Below are 12,630 nucleotides of genomic sequence, written 5' to 3' on the forward strand. Positions count from 1 at the left end.
AAATATGAGTAAGTGCTGGGCTACATACCGAACCCTCTGTTAAACACAACAGGGTCATGTCAGTATCACAGCAGCCAGCCCATGACCCTGTCTGCTCCCAAACCAGCCTGCCAGTGGAGACCCCTCTGAAATTAATCTTCCCAACAGTTTTGCCATGTCCATATCCACAGAGATGCCTGGGGCTGTGGTGGAGCAGCGTTGCTCAACTCACTGCCCAGAGAAGTTGTGGCTGCCCCATCCCTGGAATTGTTCAAGGTCAAGTTGGATGGGACTTTGGGCAACCTGGTTTAGTGGGCGGTGTCCCTGCCCAGGGCAGGGGGTTAGAACCAGGTGATCTTTAAGGTCCATTCCAGCCCAAACCGTTCTCTGATTCTGTGAACTCCTTCTCCCTCTCAGCCATTGCATCCCCACCTCCCTGCCGTTTCTCGCCACCGTCTCCCGACCCTCTTTGCAGTCCACTGGCTCCCTGTGCGCGGGGAGGACCCTCAGGGAACCCCGGGCGTCGCCGGCGGCTCGATGCTGCCTGGAGCCGGGGTCCGGGATCGGCCCCTCTCGCCATGTGTCCGCAGGCGGGGGCGGGCGCAGCGGAGCCGGGGAGGAGGCGGTGCCTTATAGCGAGGGCTCGGCGGGCAGCGCCGGCAGAGCCGAGCCGAGCCGGCCGATACCCTGGACAGCGCTCCGCCGCCCCGCCGCCATGGTGAGTGTCCCCCGCTGCCAGCGGGGACCCTGACCCCACTTCCCTCCGTTCCCTTCTCCCAGTCCGCTCCCCGCCAGTGGCTGATTGACTGCTTCTCATGCTCCCTGCCCCCCGCTCGTACGGGTCCTGTTCGGGCCGTGGAGTGGGTTTGGGGTATTTGGGTTTTGGGGGTGGGCGGATGCTCTGAGCTGCCGCTGCACCCACCCTACGGCGATGCACTCTGTGGACCAGGCGGCCGGAGGGCACGGCCGTGCGGGGACGGTCATATGGGGGAACCGGGCGGCGGGAGCGAGCGATGTGCACCCCCCGCGCAGGCGGTCCCACCGCCCTTCCATGCTCACGGGTTTCTCTATTTCGAGGTGCACTTGAGCGTGTTACATAAACGGCTTATTCCTGACGGTATGCTAACAGAACCTCTTGCATTAGCCACACAGTCTGTAGCGAAACACTTTCTTTTCTTCCAGGTAATGAATGAACAATAGAGTTTTAGATTCCAGTTCAGCATTTTAACAGTTACAGTGGGACAATGCAGTCACCTATTTAGGGAGTAGGACCATTTCCCCGTAGCACATTGTGCCTTTGCAGCCATAGTAACTTCCCCGGAGGAGCTGATCCTGTTTATAAACAGTAATGCATGAAGTGTAAGGCTGACCTGACAAAGCGGGACAGTAGCATACAGGTATTTTGCAGCCTTAAAATCTGAGGTACAGTGGGATGAATAACTTGTCCAAGCATGTCATATCAGAAGCTTGGAACACTATTAACAGCAGAACATAGTTTTTCTTGCATATGATTTAACATCAAAAATACTTCTTACTACTTTTTTTTTTCCAAATGCCTTCGCATCATATATAGTAAATTCTGCCTTCCGTACATAAAAATCCATTTGCAATTCTCCCATATCCCATCAATTCAGACATGAATAATATTAAAATAGTCTTTCCATGAATTAACCTGAGTCCTCTTCCTCACTGTCATGTATCCACATGCTGTCTGTCTGAATCTGTTTCTCCTATGTAGTCTATTTGCAATCAACTCAGGATGATAGCAATGGAAAGACCCTAACGAATGAAGATCACAAATAGTGCTGTACCTTATGCTGCCTAAGACCCCCTGAATGATTTTCCACTACATTATTTAATTCCTAATTTTTATCATGTAAGGTGAAACGTAAACACAAAATATATGACAAAGTTACCATAACTGCACAAAGCTTAAGTTAACACCAGCCGCTGATAGTGTCTTCCTCAATATAGTGAAGGCAGTTATGATGACACCTGATGTGGCAGAAGGTAATGTGCATTATTTATCAGTAACTGGTACAGCTAACATTCAGGTGCTCAGAAGTGCTGAGTCCACTGGAAAGAAAGTTAAAATAGCCTGAACCAGTTTAAATATTTCAGTTTGACTCCTTCCAGGACTGAGATGAAGTCAGTTACACTGGTGCAAGTCAAGGAAAGATTTATTGGCATACACAGGCATAGACAACCTTGTATTTATACTAATGGAAACGATAGCTGAGACCTACCCTTAACCTGTTATTTCTGGTTCTTAAAACTGTTTAGTTAATATTGAAATTATTCTTCAAACAGCTGTCAGCAATATCCAGAAATCACCAGAGCTATGCATGGGTTTCTATTAGCAAGTTCTGCTCTTCTGTATCTCCAGTAACCTCAGTGTTGAAAAGTTGCTGAGATTTCCCAAGCGTTATTACTCACACATACAGGCATTCTGGGGGGGGAGAATGGAAAAACTGGGAAAAATCTGTGAGGGTGTATAAAGGCTGAAGGTTGCTTTGTTCTAAAATTTTTAAAGATTGTCCTTGGAACAGTAACTACTGAATCCAAACTCTGAACTTCTGATGAAAACTGTTGCAATGACGCTAATACAGGGTTAAAAGTTACAGCATGTAGATGTCTAGATAGACCTGGAGCTTGGGGGCAGGGGGACACAAGGACACGAGATGATACTACCAAAGGTATCAGGAGCAAATGAATGACAAACGTAGATTTTTGGCCCGAGTAGTGGAAACAGTATTTTAGCACTCCCTTCTCTAGTGGCATAGAAATAAGCGGATGTATGTTGATAGTGTCTCTTCAACTCAACTGCAAGAGTTTCCTCAGCATCCTGGGTGTTCAGTCACTATTATTTGTAGAAAAGTAGCAGAAGGAAACATACTCTTTTTAAATCTGAAACGTCGTTTTGCTGAAGCAGCAAACCACAGCCTTCATCAGGCTTTAAGTGTTTCCTTGGAATCCCCATCATACGATGGGAACCACAGTGTGACAGGGTTCTTCTGTTTATGTAGTTCACTGCAGATCTACTTCAGTGAATCTAGGTCAAATTACCCTGGCTCAGGATTTGGCTGCACCCTTGAACTTTAAACCGATTACAAATTTTGATTTGTCAGTATATTTTCCATGGGATCAAATCCCACTTTTATGGAGTACAAGAGTGTATAACCTTGCACAGAGCATGACAACTAATACTTACAAAGAGGCTAGGTAACACTAAGGTAAGCATAAACATGAGATTGGTGCAAAGCTGTATTTAATAGGTTCAAGTATCTGTACCCCTACAATAATCCAGTTGCAGAGGGGCTATATAGACAGGAGCTAGAATATTTTTTAAATTCCCAAGAGACTTTGGGAATTTAAGAGACTTTGATAACCAGTGTAATCTGAACTCAGTGAAGGCAGACACCTAACTCTTCTAAACATTCATAAGTATCACAGCCACCATATCAGGTATGGTGCTTGATATGGGCATACATTGATCCCAGGACATACAGAAAGGGCCCTAGACAGCAACAAATCATTCTTCTTTGTTGGCAGTAACTAAAATAAAGCCCTGCCTCAAATACTAATTAACAATTAGTCTTTGTTAATTGCCCTGAGCACTTCCTGAAAGAGAATGTTGCAAAGAAAATATTCCAGCCCCTGAACATTGACATGCAAACTGGAAGAGAACATTTTCTGTAGGCAGAGATAAATCCAGCACAAATCCATGACTGACACGGAAATGGTGCTACAGCATCCGTTCCTAACAGTATCTCTCCAGCGCCTCAGTGAAAAGGCAGCAGAGTTCTGTAGCCCTGCCATCCATAACCACAGCAGCAAGTCAGAGTTATGCCAGCTGATACAGAATTAATAACCTATGAGAAAACATGCTCAGAAACTGCGTATAGAACAAAGGAACATGAGTACTTGCACTGAAACTCAAAAAGACGCAGTGAAGCCTTTTACACAAGATGTGATTGATTAAAAGAACCCTCTGGGGCCTGAAGTAAGAGTACACTGCTTCATTTGCATAGTTAGTTATAGATACCTGCTTATCAAAATCTGCATGTTGACCTTGGTGTTGATCTCATTCTTCTCTGGGAAGATCCTTTGATTCTTTAAGACTGATCATTGTATCTTCATTACAAGCAGTCTGACCTATGAAAAGAAATGGACTCCTGTTGTTCATCAGGCACTTGATTTTATATTCATTTAATTTAATAGCATCCCTTGATCTTATTAAAGAAAAAAGTTGCAAACACTTTAAAATTGAACCTCTGACTCAACTAAGAGTTAGGAAAAACCTACAGTAGTGTTTTCTTTAGGAATTAATAAACCCCAGATTAATGTAGACATAAAAGGCTGTCTTATTCCCTAATCTAACACATCTACTTCAACAGAATCATATCATGTAGGAATTTTTCCTGATGCTTTCATACCATGCTATATGAGAGTTCTGTTAATCACTGCCTGTAAAACTCATTTAGAAGCCGAGGCATTGATAGGCCTCATACAAATAGAGTCTGAAGTCCATATTCAGTGATAAAGTGCAGCCTGACTTGTAATTAAAGAAGGTAAAGAAGAAGGGAAGAAAATTAGGAGAATAAAACTAAGTGTACCACCTATTGTTCAGAGCCAGAAAGCTGCTGGGATGACTCTGCTTTGTGAGACACTGATGGAAGGGCACGAATAGGATTGCCCACCTGCAACAGAGAAGAAACACCTTGTGAGACTGGGGCCTGCAGCTCTGCCACTTTATAAATACTGCACTTCAGACTTAAAGCATACCAAATTTATCAGCCAATTTGTAAGTGCCTGGCAGCAGCTGAGCTTATAAATCCATTATCTACATATGACCCCATGGCTTGCCTTATCATATGCTAAATACATGGGCCACAGTATCTGAGAGACTGAGTCTTTACCCACAGGACTGCTGCATAGCTGACAAGTAGAGTTCAGTATGAAATAAAGTGAATATTTATGTCTTCTGTGGGGCTTCTTACCTACTTAAGTAACAGCAAAACACAGTTGAGGTTTTGAGGACTAGTTATGCTTAGATTTAGGAGGATAAAAGGGAACAATTTACATCTTCAAGAACATGATGATTAACATTATACTGGCATTAATATCAAAATTATGATTTGATATCAATTTAATAACTACTGAGTGAATTTTTAAAGAACATTAATTTATTCTAGCTAATAACTTTTAACCTGCATTGCATTTCCTCTTTCTCAGTCAAAACTGACCATGGTAAAAATATGTCACAAACTGAGGGAAATCAGACCCCATGGGGCAGAAATTTCTATGTGAAGATGTGTAATTAGATAATGAAAATTTAAGACTGTTTACATCATTGTTGGGACACATTTTGATTTTTCCCACTAAGAACAGCAGTTATGAAAAACAAACAAGAATTAACTTCATATTCTGTGTCATTATTTGAAAGCCAAACACAGCAAGAAATGAAAGTTGGAAGTAGAGTGGCCAAGTTTTAAATAAATATCCTAAAACCAAGCATAAGGAAGCTTAACAAAACCATTCTTTCCCAAGTTCTTCAAGGGCCCCTGAAGTGTGCTGGTAAGTACTTACCATTCATGACAATTTGCAGCTAGCAAAGACAAACTGGTACAGAAACCTAATGGGGAGGAATAACTCATGCACATGAAGAAAAGTCTACAGCTGTTTTTATTTCCCCTATGTGACAATAACTGATGCAGTTTACAGACATTAGGGCCTTACTGTGCAGCACAGTCATTAGCATTTTTATTTTGCTTTGAGAAAAACATCAGTCTGGGTGTTTCCATGGTATAAGGGGTTTAAGGGTTTGGAGCTTTAAAATTCCAGTTATACATGGATTAAACTCTAGGATACCTATTATTGGGGTTAAAGGAGAAAGGGAGCTAATTAGCTTGTGCACCCTTTTATCTTGTGCCAGCAGAATGTGCACTATTATTCCACACAATTTTAAGAAGTGTTCTTGGAGCTCATTAGCCTGATTATAGGGTTTTAAAAGAGGTAAATTTAGAACTGTTTTGGAGGAGGAGATATAAAAGAAAACCTCCATACTCTGTTTTTGTCTTCCTTATTAAACATGAAAATCAACAGTAATTTCCTTCCCTCTCCACACCCAGTCTTCTTCAATTATGATTGAAGTCCAAAACATGAATTAGCATTTGAAATCCAGGTTGTTGCCCTGAAGGATTTAAGGGAGAAATGGAAAGAAAAGGGGAAAAAAAAAAAAAGGCCCAGTTGACAGAAAAAGAAGATATTTCCCTGTTAAATTGTTGGTTTGTGTTCTCAAGTGACACTTTGGAAAACATGCATCAGATTCTGTTTCTTTATTTCCCTCTATTACACGTGCATTTTCACAGCCACCTTGAAGTAAAAAAATACTTTGCTTCTTGTATTCTGCTCTGAGCATAGATAAAACCATTCCAAGAAGAGAAGTGCCTTCAAACTGGCAGGAAATAAATGGTTGGCAAAGTTGTCGAGGGTGACTTCCATGTCAGAGAGTTGGCACGTCTTTTGGTACTTCTGAATAATACCATCCACACCCACTCTCTCTTCCATTGCTGGCTGCAGTCAGCCAAGTTATTCCTATTGCAGTTTAAAAGGTCAAGTGTGAAGTCGTGCAAATTCTGCATCTGCTACAAGTCAGTATTTGTGGCGGAACAGTGTTTTATTATGGGCACAGTTTATTTTTTTGACTGCTTGTCAACAATCCATGCAATTTGGGGGGGGCAAATACATTAAGTCTATTTTCTTATTTATATGCTTGTCAATCTATTGTTGAAATCTCTTTATGTAATAAAGAGTTTAGTCAATTTGAACTACTGACTGACCACTCAAAATCACCCGCCTCCCCAAATTCAGAAGCTTGCCTAGTATGAAAAATAACCCATGCAATGCTTGTAGGGAACAGCTGCCTCTCTCCTCTCAGCTGTTAGGACTATGTGTCTTCCTAGAGTAGCATTTCAGTGTTGATTTGCTGTACTTGGTACCAGACACTGTACTTGGTTTTAAAATCAGCCCTTCTTACCTAGGAGCACCTCCTTTAGTCAACTAGACTTCTTTCTGAGTTATGTCTTTTAATACTGACAGAAGGTTATGCATGAGCCAGACAAAACCTCCATCTTTTTAAGTTTACGGAAGAAAAAAATCTAAGACATCAGAAAGGACGCATATCAAAAACCAGTTCAGATTAAGAAAGAGTTCATAGGTTCCTTTCTTCTTCTCACCTTCTACTGCTGCTGAAAGCAGAAGAGATGTCTTTTAACTTGCCAAGTGTGCAGGTGGCTTCAATTTCCAAAGTTATCATCAGTGTCCTAATTGACACTTTATTTTATACGAGTTACTTAAGAAATCCAAATCTCTTCCCAAAAATCAGGTCCTTTCATGGAAAAAAAAAAAAAAAAAAGGTATTACAAGACTTTGGATCCACCCTAAAAAGCATCCTTGGAAATTTTGCGTCTTCAAATACTAGAGCTACTGGCTTTATCTGGAAGCTCGGTGATTAAGAGCCATGAGAAGGTAGCACTGAATCAGTCCATCCCCCAAAATAGATCAGTCGGGTATATCACACATCTAGTTTTGTGGCATTGTGTTCAATTTTCAGCCCTCTCTTTCCTTTGAAGGCCAATTCTCAGACCCCTAGCAGGAGCTTAGTTACATCTCCTCTCTTTTTTTAAATTTTATTTTTCTGATATGTGTCAAAAGCATCACAGGACGTTCATGCTGCCCTTTGAAAGCTGAGATGCCACTTGTGATTTCTTGGTGCTGAAACACATTTGAAACTTGACTCAAGGATGGGCAATTTGTGCAGGGAAGCATTTAGCTTTATTCCCCTGCAAAACATCGGTAGTTTCACATTCCACACAGAAAAGCAATATTGAGAATCTTTCTGGTTTAATGCAGTTATTTCTTCTTTAAGTTTCTGCTGGAAACTTTGTAAGCCTGCATTTTAATAGTATCTACAAAAAAACCCTTGAAAGATGGAAGACTAGATTAGAGTTATTTTGCTTGCAATAACTGAAAGGAAATTCTCACAAATATCCCCCATATTCTACCCTGGAGGGAAAAGCACCACTCTTTTCCCCACTTACATTTACTAAATTAACAGCATAATTTTATCTCAAATTGGGTATCACTGAAATATCCCCTCAGGATTACATTTAATACCTCCCCCCCAAAAAAATAATTTCTTTTTCATCAAGTGAGAAGTCATTTCCTTCTGTTTGCCAGACACCTTTGGGAAATGGCAGAGTTCAGGTCAGAAAGTGTTTTGATGGGAAGGTGCAAAGCTGGAAGCCAAACCAAAGAACACTGTCACAAGGATGGGTGTAGGAGGGAAGCAATGCAGCACCATCCCATTTTGTCTCCGAGTGCATTTTTGTGTGTTTAAAAGAGTATAAATATTTCAGAGTTCTGTCTCATTAATCTTTAGGTCTTGCTTGAAACTTTCTCTGTGTGCTGCAAGCACTCAAAGGTATTCCACCACTCCTGAGCACTGAGCAGGATGATGAGCATTCTGATCAGCTGAAACCAACAAAGCCGTATCAGTCCCCTACTCTTCAGCAAATGCAGGGCTTAATGTGCTCTTGTTCCTTTTGAAAGGCATCTCCTCACCCCTCAGTGCTCCTCCTCCAAATATGAACAGCATTGATAAGACACTGCGAATGTGAGTCTGAGCAGTTCTCAGTGGATGCAATAAGGTGTTTAAAGTGAAGAAGATACAATATTTTTGAAGTCATGATGCCATGTAAATTAGCAATACTGAGCTAAATAGAAAAGTGCTCACCACAACATGGGCATTTGTGTTGCAGAAAGCAAAGTGAGATCATTAAACACCTATGATGCTTCGTGTATCAATACAGAATTAGAAAATGTTTGAGAATTTGTTATCCAAAATGATCTTGCACTTGATTCAATAAGCCAGTTAATAAGCCAGAAATGTTTTGATCAACATCCAGTTGGTTCAGATCTTCAGGTTAATACTGCAGGTAACTGAGTCTAAATTACAAAGGAGAAATGTGCATAGCAGAAAGAGTGTTCAATTCACTTTGAGCTCTCAAATAACACAGTGATTATACCTAGCTGGGAAAAGTAACAAAAGACGTCTTCAGACATGACATCCTGGTTTCTAAGGATCTTCCTAAATGAAATAATTTCAAATAGATGGATTTTCTTTAAAACCAGTAATACTTGCAATTCTTTTATTTTACTTGCCTACTTAACTCTCACAGCTATCACACGTTTGCTCCCTCAGCACATTTACAGATCACACAGACTTAAACAGAGATGTATATTTCCTGCTATAGTCTATTTTCCAGGGTAAAGTCTCTTGTTGCTCCTTTTTGTCTGTAACACCTTAATTTTCTAAATAGCTAGATTTACCACCATTACTTTTGCTATTTCTGTCTGACAACATGTTTTGCTGGCGAATAATTATTCTGTGTATGCTAGTTAGTTTTTCTCTTTGCCCCTGACCCTCTTTTTTTTTTTAGAGGATAGACATTTCCCATTCTATCTGTCTTTAAGCATATCTATAGTGATACTTAAATCAGCTGCAGGTGTCAACAATGCTGCTTCTAACTTGTCCTATAACCCAAATGTATGTATTACATTTACTTATAAGAAATTGTCATCTCTTCAAATAGTGATTGCCAATAACACAGATTTAATGCTAAAGAAGTGATGCTTTCCCTTATTTGAAATGGCAGCAAAACTAAAGGGACTTGGAGCATCTGCTTCACTTGATGGAAACCTGAGCTCATGAGGATATGCATTTTCTGGAAAGAGGTACCTGATCGGTGCCTGTGATGTATATCAGGTCTCAGACAGTTCAAGTTGATGTTGCCAGCAACTGTTTTCCTTCCGCCTGCTATCTGTCCACTACAGGGCAGAGCTGAACATCATCGATACTTAACCATGGAGGGAACCAATCTTTTTCCACACCATCTCTATCTTTACAGTGGCTCTTTGCTGTAAGAATCAATTAATGATTAAATCAACAAAGACAGGTGTGGCAGTCACTGCAGTTCTTATGTAGATGTTATGTCACATGGAAATTCCAATCTTCAATGACACTTGATTTTACAGGTCAGCTTAGGCTGATCCTGTCAGATGAAGAAGCCTCTGAACGATGAAGAAAGCTGTGTGAGAAGCCTCTTCTAAGAAAGCCGATCTTCTAATACTGGACATAATCACAAAGACACACAATGTTTTGCAAGACCAGCATACACACTGAATGTCTTCTAGTTATGTTTTCTTTCCATAGATTTAGGTATTGTGACATGCACATCCTTTAGAATTATCTGGTTTTACTTTTCTTCTTTAAACCAGCAGTTACCTGTAAGCAATATCTAGCATCAAATGATAAATTAGAAGATAAAGGACAATTAAAACTCATAAGCTTGAAATATGTTTGATTTTAAGTTTAGCATACAGCTATTAAATTTTATAAGCAGGTATTTTGACCTAAAACCACAAGTTTCCTTCCCAGAGTGAGTTACACTCGTAACTCCCCAGCTGAAAAGCTTTCTGTACTGAGTTTTGCACCTGCATCCGTCACACAGCAGTTAAACTGTTCAGTACATAGGTAATGACCTCAAAGTGAAATTGAAAGACTTTGCATGTGGGGGAAGATTAAGGCTGAAACCTTAGAAGACGGGATCTGGATTCTCTAATCCACAGCAGCATGCTACAAATACCTCCTCCTCTTCCATTCTTTTCCTTCCCCTTTTTCCACCTACATTCCTATAAGTGATTCAGTAAAGGGTCTATGCATTTGGGCAGCAGCTATAAGGAATGGTGTAGCAAATGGCTTCAAACCAAGAAAATCATATTTCTGTAATGGACAAATAATCACAACAAGATTTCTTTCACCCAAACCTTAAGAACGAGAACAAATCTGTAAACTCAGCACTGTTACTTTTAAGGATGTGGCTAAAGCAAACTGAAACATGACCAATTTTACTAGTCTTTGAACAGAGAGCAATGGAAAGAAAACACACACGCACAAACAATAACGTGCAGCACTAAGCTACTTCACCAGTTTCCTTGTTTCCAAGTTTTGAAGAGAAACTAAAATACAAGGGCTCCACTCCCAGCAGTGGGTCCACAGTGAGTCTGGACCATCACACCCATGTGAAGCTCTGCTGGTCTCTTCAGCATCCAGCACTGCATTTACGCCTACATGTTGGGTTATAACTATGCAATGGACACCCCCCACCCCCCCCATCAATCTCCTGCTACTTCCAGGTCTGCTCCCATATGTCAAGGGAATGGGAATATGTCCTGGTTTATACCTCAATTCAATAACTTGAGCAGGTTACCAGGGTATATATCGGAGTAGATTTTGATACATTGGGAAGGTAGCTAGCCCAGTTTGACTAAATGTTTATAGGACAGTTTTTTACAAAGGAAGTAACAGCTGGGCAGAATTCATCTCACTCAGTAGCTTTATATGAGGATTAAATAAGACCTTCAGTAGAGGGGTTTGGAAAAAAAACATACACACAGGCATTATTACAGGTCTGATTTTGTGGTTTTTAATCCCACTTTCTTCTTTCTTGATTTTCTAACTCTACAGAGGTCAGCAATAATCTTAACTTACAATATTCCTTTTAAATATAATTCTAGTTTTACTGAGGCAGTGAAAAGCTTGGAAACATGACTGTAATCTTTAGAAAATGTAAATTTATGAAAACAAGAACTTTGTGGTTTAGCTCAGTAAAAACCCAGGATGGAAGGAGTTTGACTTGGGAGATCTATGCTAAAGAAGTTACTATGAAAGCCAATCAAGTATGTGAACATCTGTCTGCTCCTGTTCCAGCTGTGCCAGCAGATGAGATTACTGCTCCCAGTCGCACAGCACCGTCCTTTTGCTGCAGCTCACTGTCCTGCGTGGCTCTTCACATGAGCTTTGCATAACATATTTTAAGAGCTTCTGTTTGGACAGTTTCAGTTATCCAGAGTCACTTTATCTGAAATCTGCAACAGCTGTACAACCAGCACTGCCAAGAAGTCCACAGTGGTGTTCCCATCCCAGGAAAGCACAGCTGAGAAGCTGGTGTGCTAGAACCCAGTTCTCCAGCCAGCACAGCAACTCTAAAGCAAGTCTAAAACACAACAGCTCTTTAGCTCTGATTTGGTTTTTATTTATGTTCATCAAGAGTTCAGTGCAGTTTAGTGACTGCATCAGCTGGAGATGGTTTTGTTCATGAGGATGAAAGCATTTACAGGACCATTATATTTTCTGAAAAATGAAGTTATCCTATGCTATATTTCTCTATTTTCTCCCAGAAGAAAAACATTATTCTGGACACATTCAGTACTTATGGCAATTTTAAGATACCTCGGGAGCATAGTTTTACTAGTAGTGAACTTCAGAAATTCGTAATTCATTGACTATAAATATAGTACGAAGTTAGGTGTGCTGCATTTATTTTCTTATTTACAGTACCTTTAGCATTATATATATATGTACACATACATGAAGTCCATTTTACCTTATACATCCTGACTTGTTTTAAGACAGGTATTTAATAATATATATATATAGCTGCCAAGTTTTCCAACAGCTCAGTCTTTTGTTTCTGTTATGTGCTTCATAGGCCTGTATTTAATCTTCTGCCACTGCTGTCCTCAGCA

General features: G+C 40.6%; 1 protein-coding gene across 1 annotated transcript in view; it reads left to right on the forward strand.

The window, feature by feature from the left end:
• Positions 1–963: 963 nt before the first annotated feature.
• ELOVL2 (ELOVL fatty acid elongase 2) overlaps positions 964–12,630 on the forward strand; it is a gene marked incomplete at its 5' end in the record, with an annotated part of 39,622 nt that continues 27,955 nt past the window's right edge. Inside the window, one exon of the mRNA XM_080609669.1 lies at positions 964–1,161. Within this exon, the coding sequence (XP_080465795.1) occupies positions 964–1,161 (198 nt within the window). The remainder of the gene's footprint in view (positions 1,162–12,630) is intronic.

The sequence above is a fragment of the Psittacula echo genome (genome assembly GCF_963264785.1).
Source record: "Psittacula echo genome assembly, chromosome: 2".
Taxonomy (NCBI): domain Eukaryota; kingdom Metazoa; phylum Chordata; class Aves; order Psittaciformes; family Psittacidae; genus Psittacula; species Psittacula echo.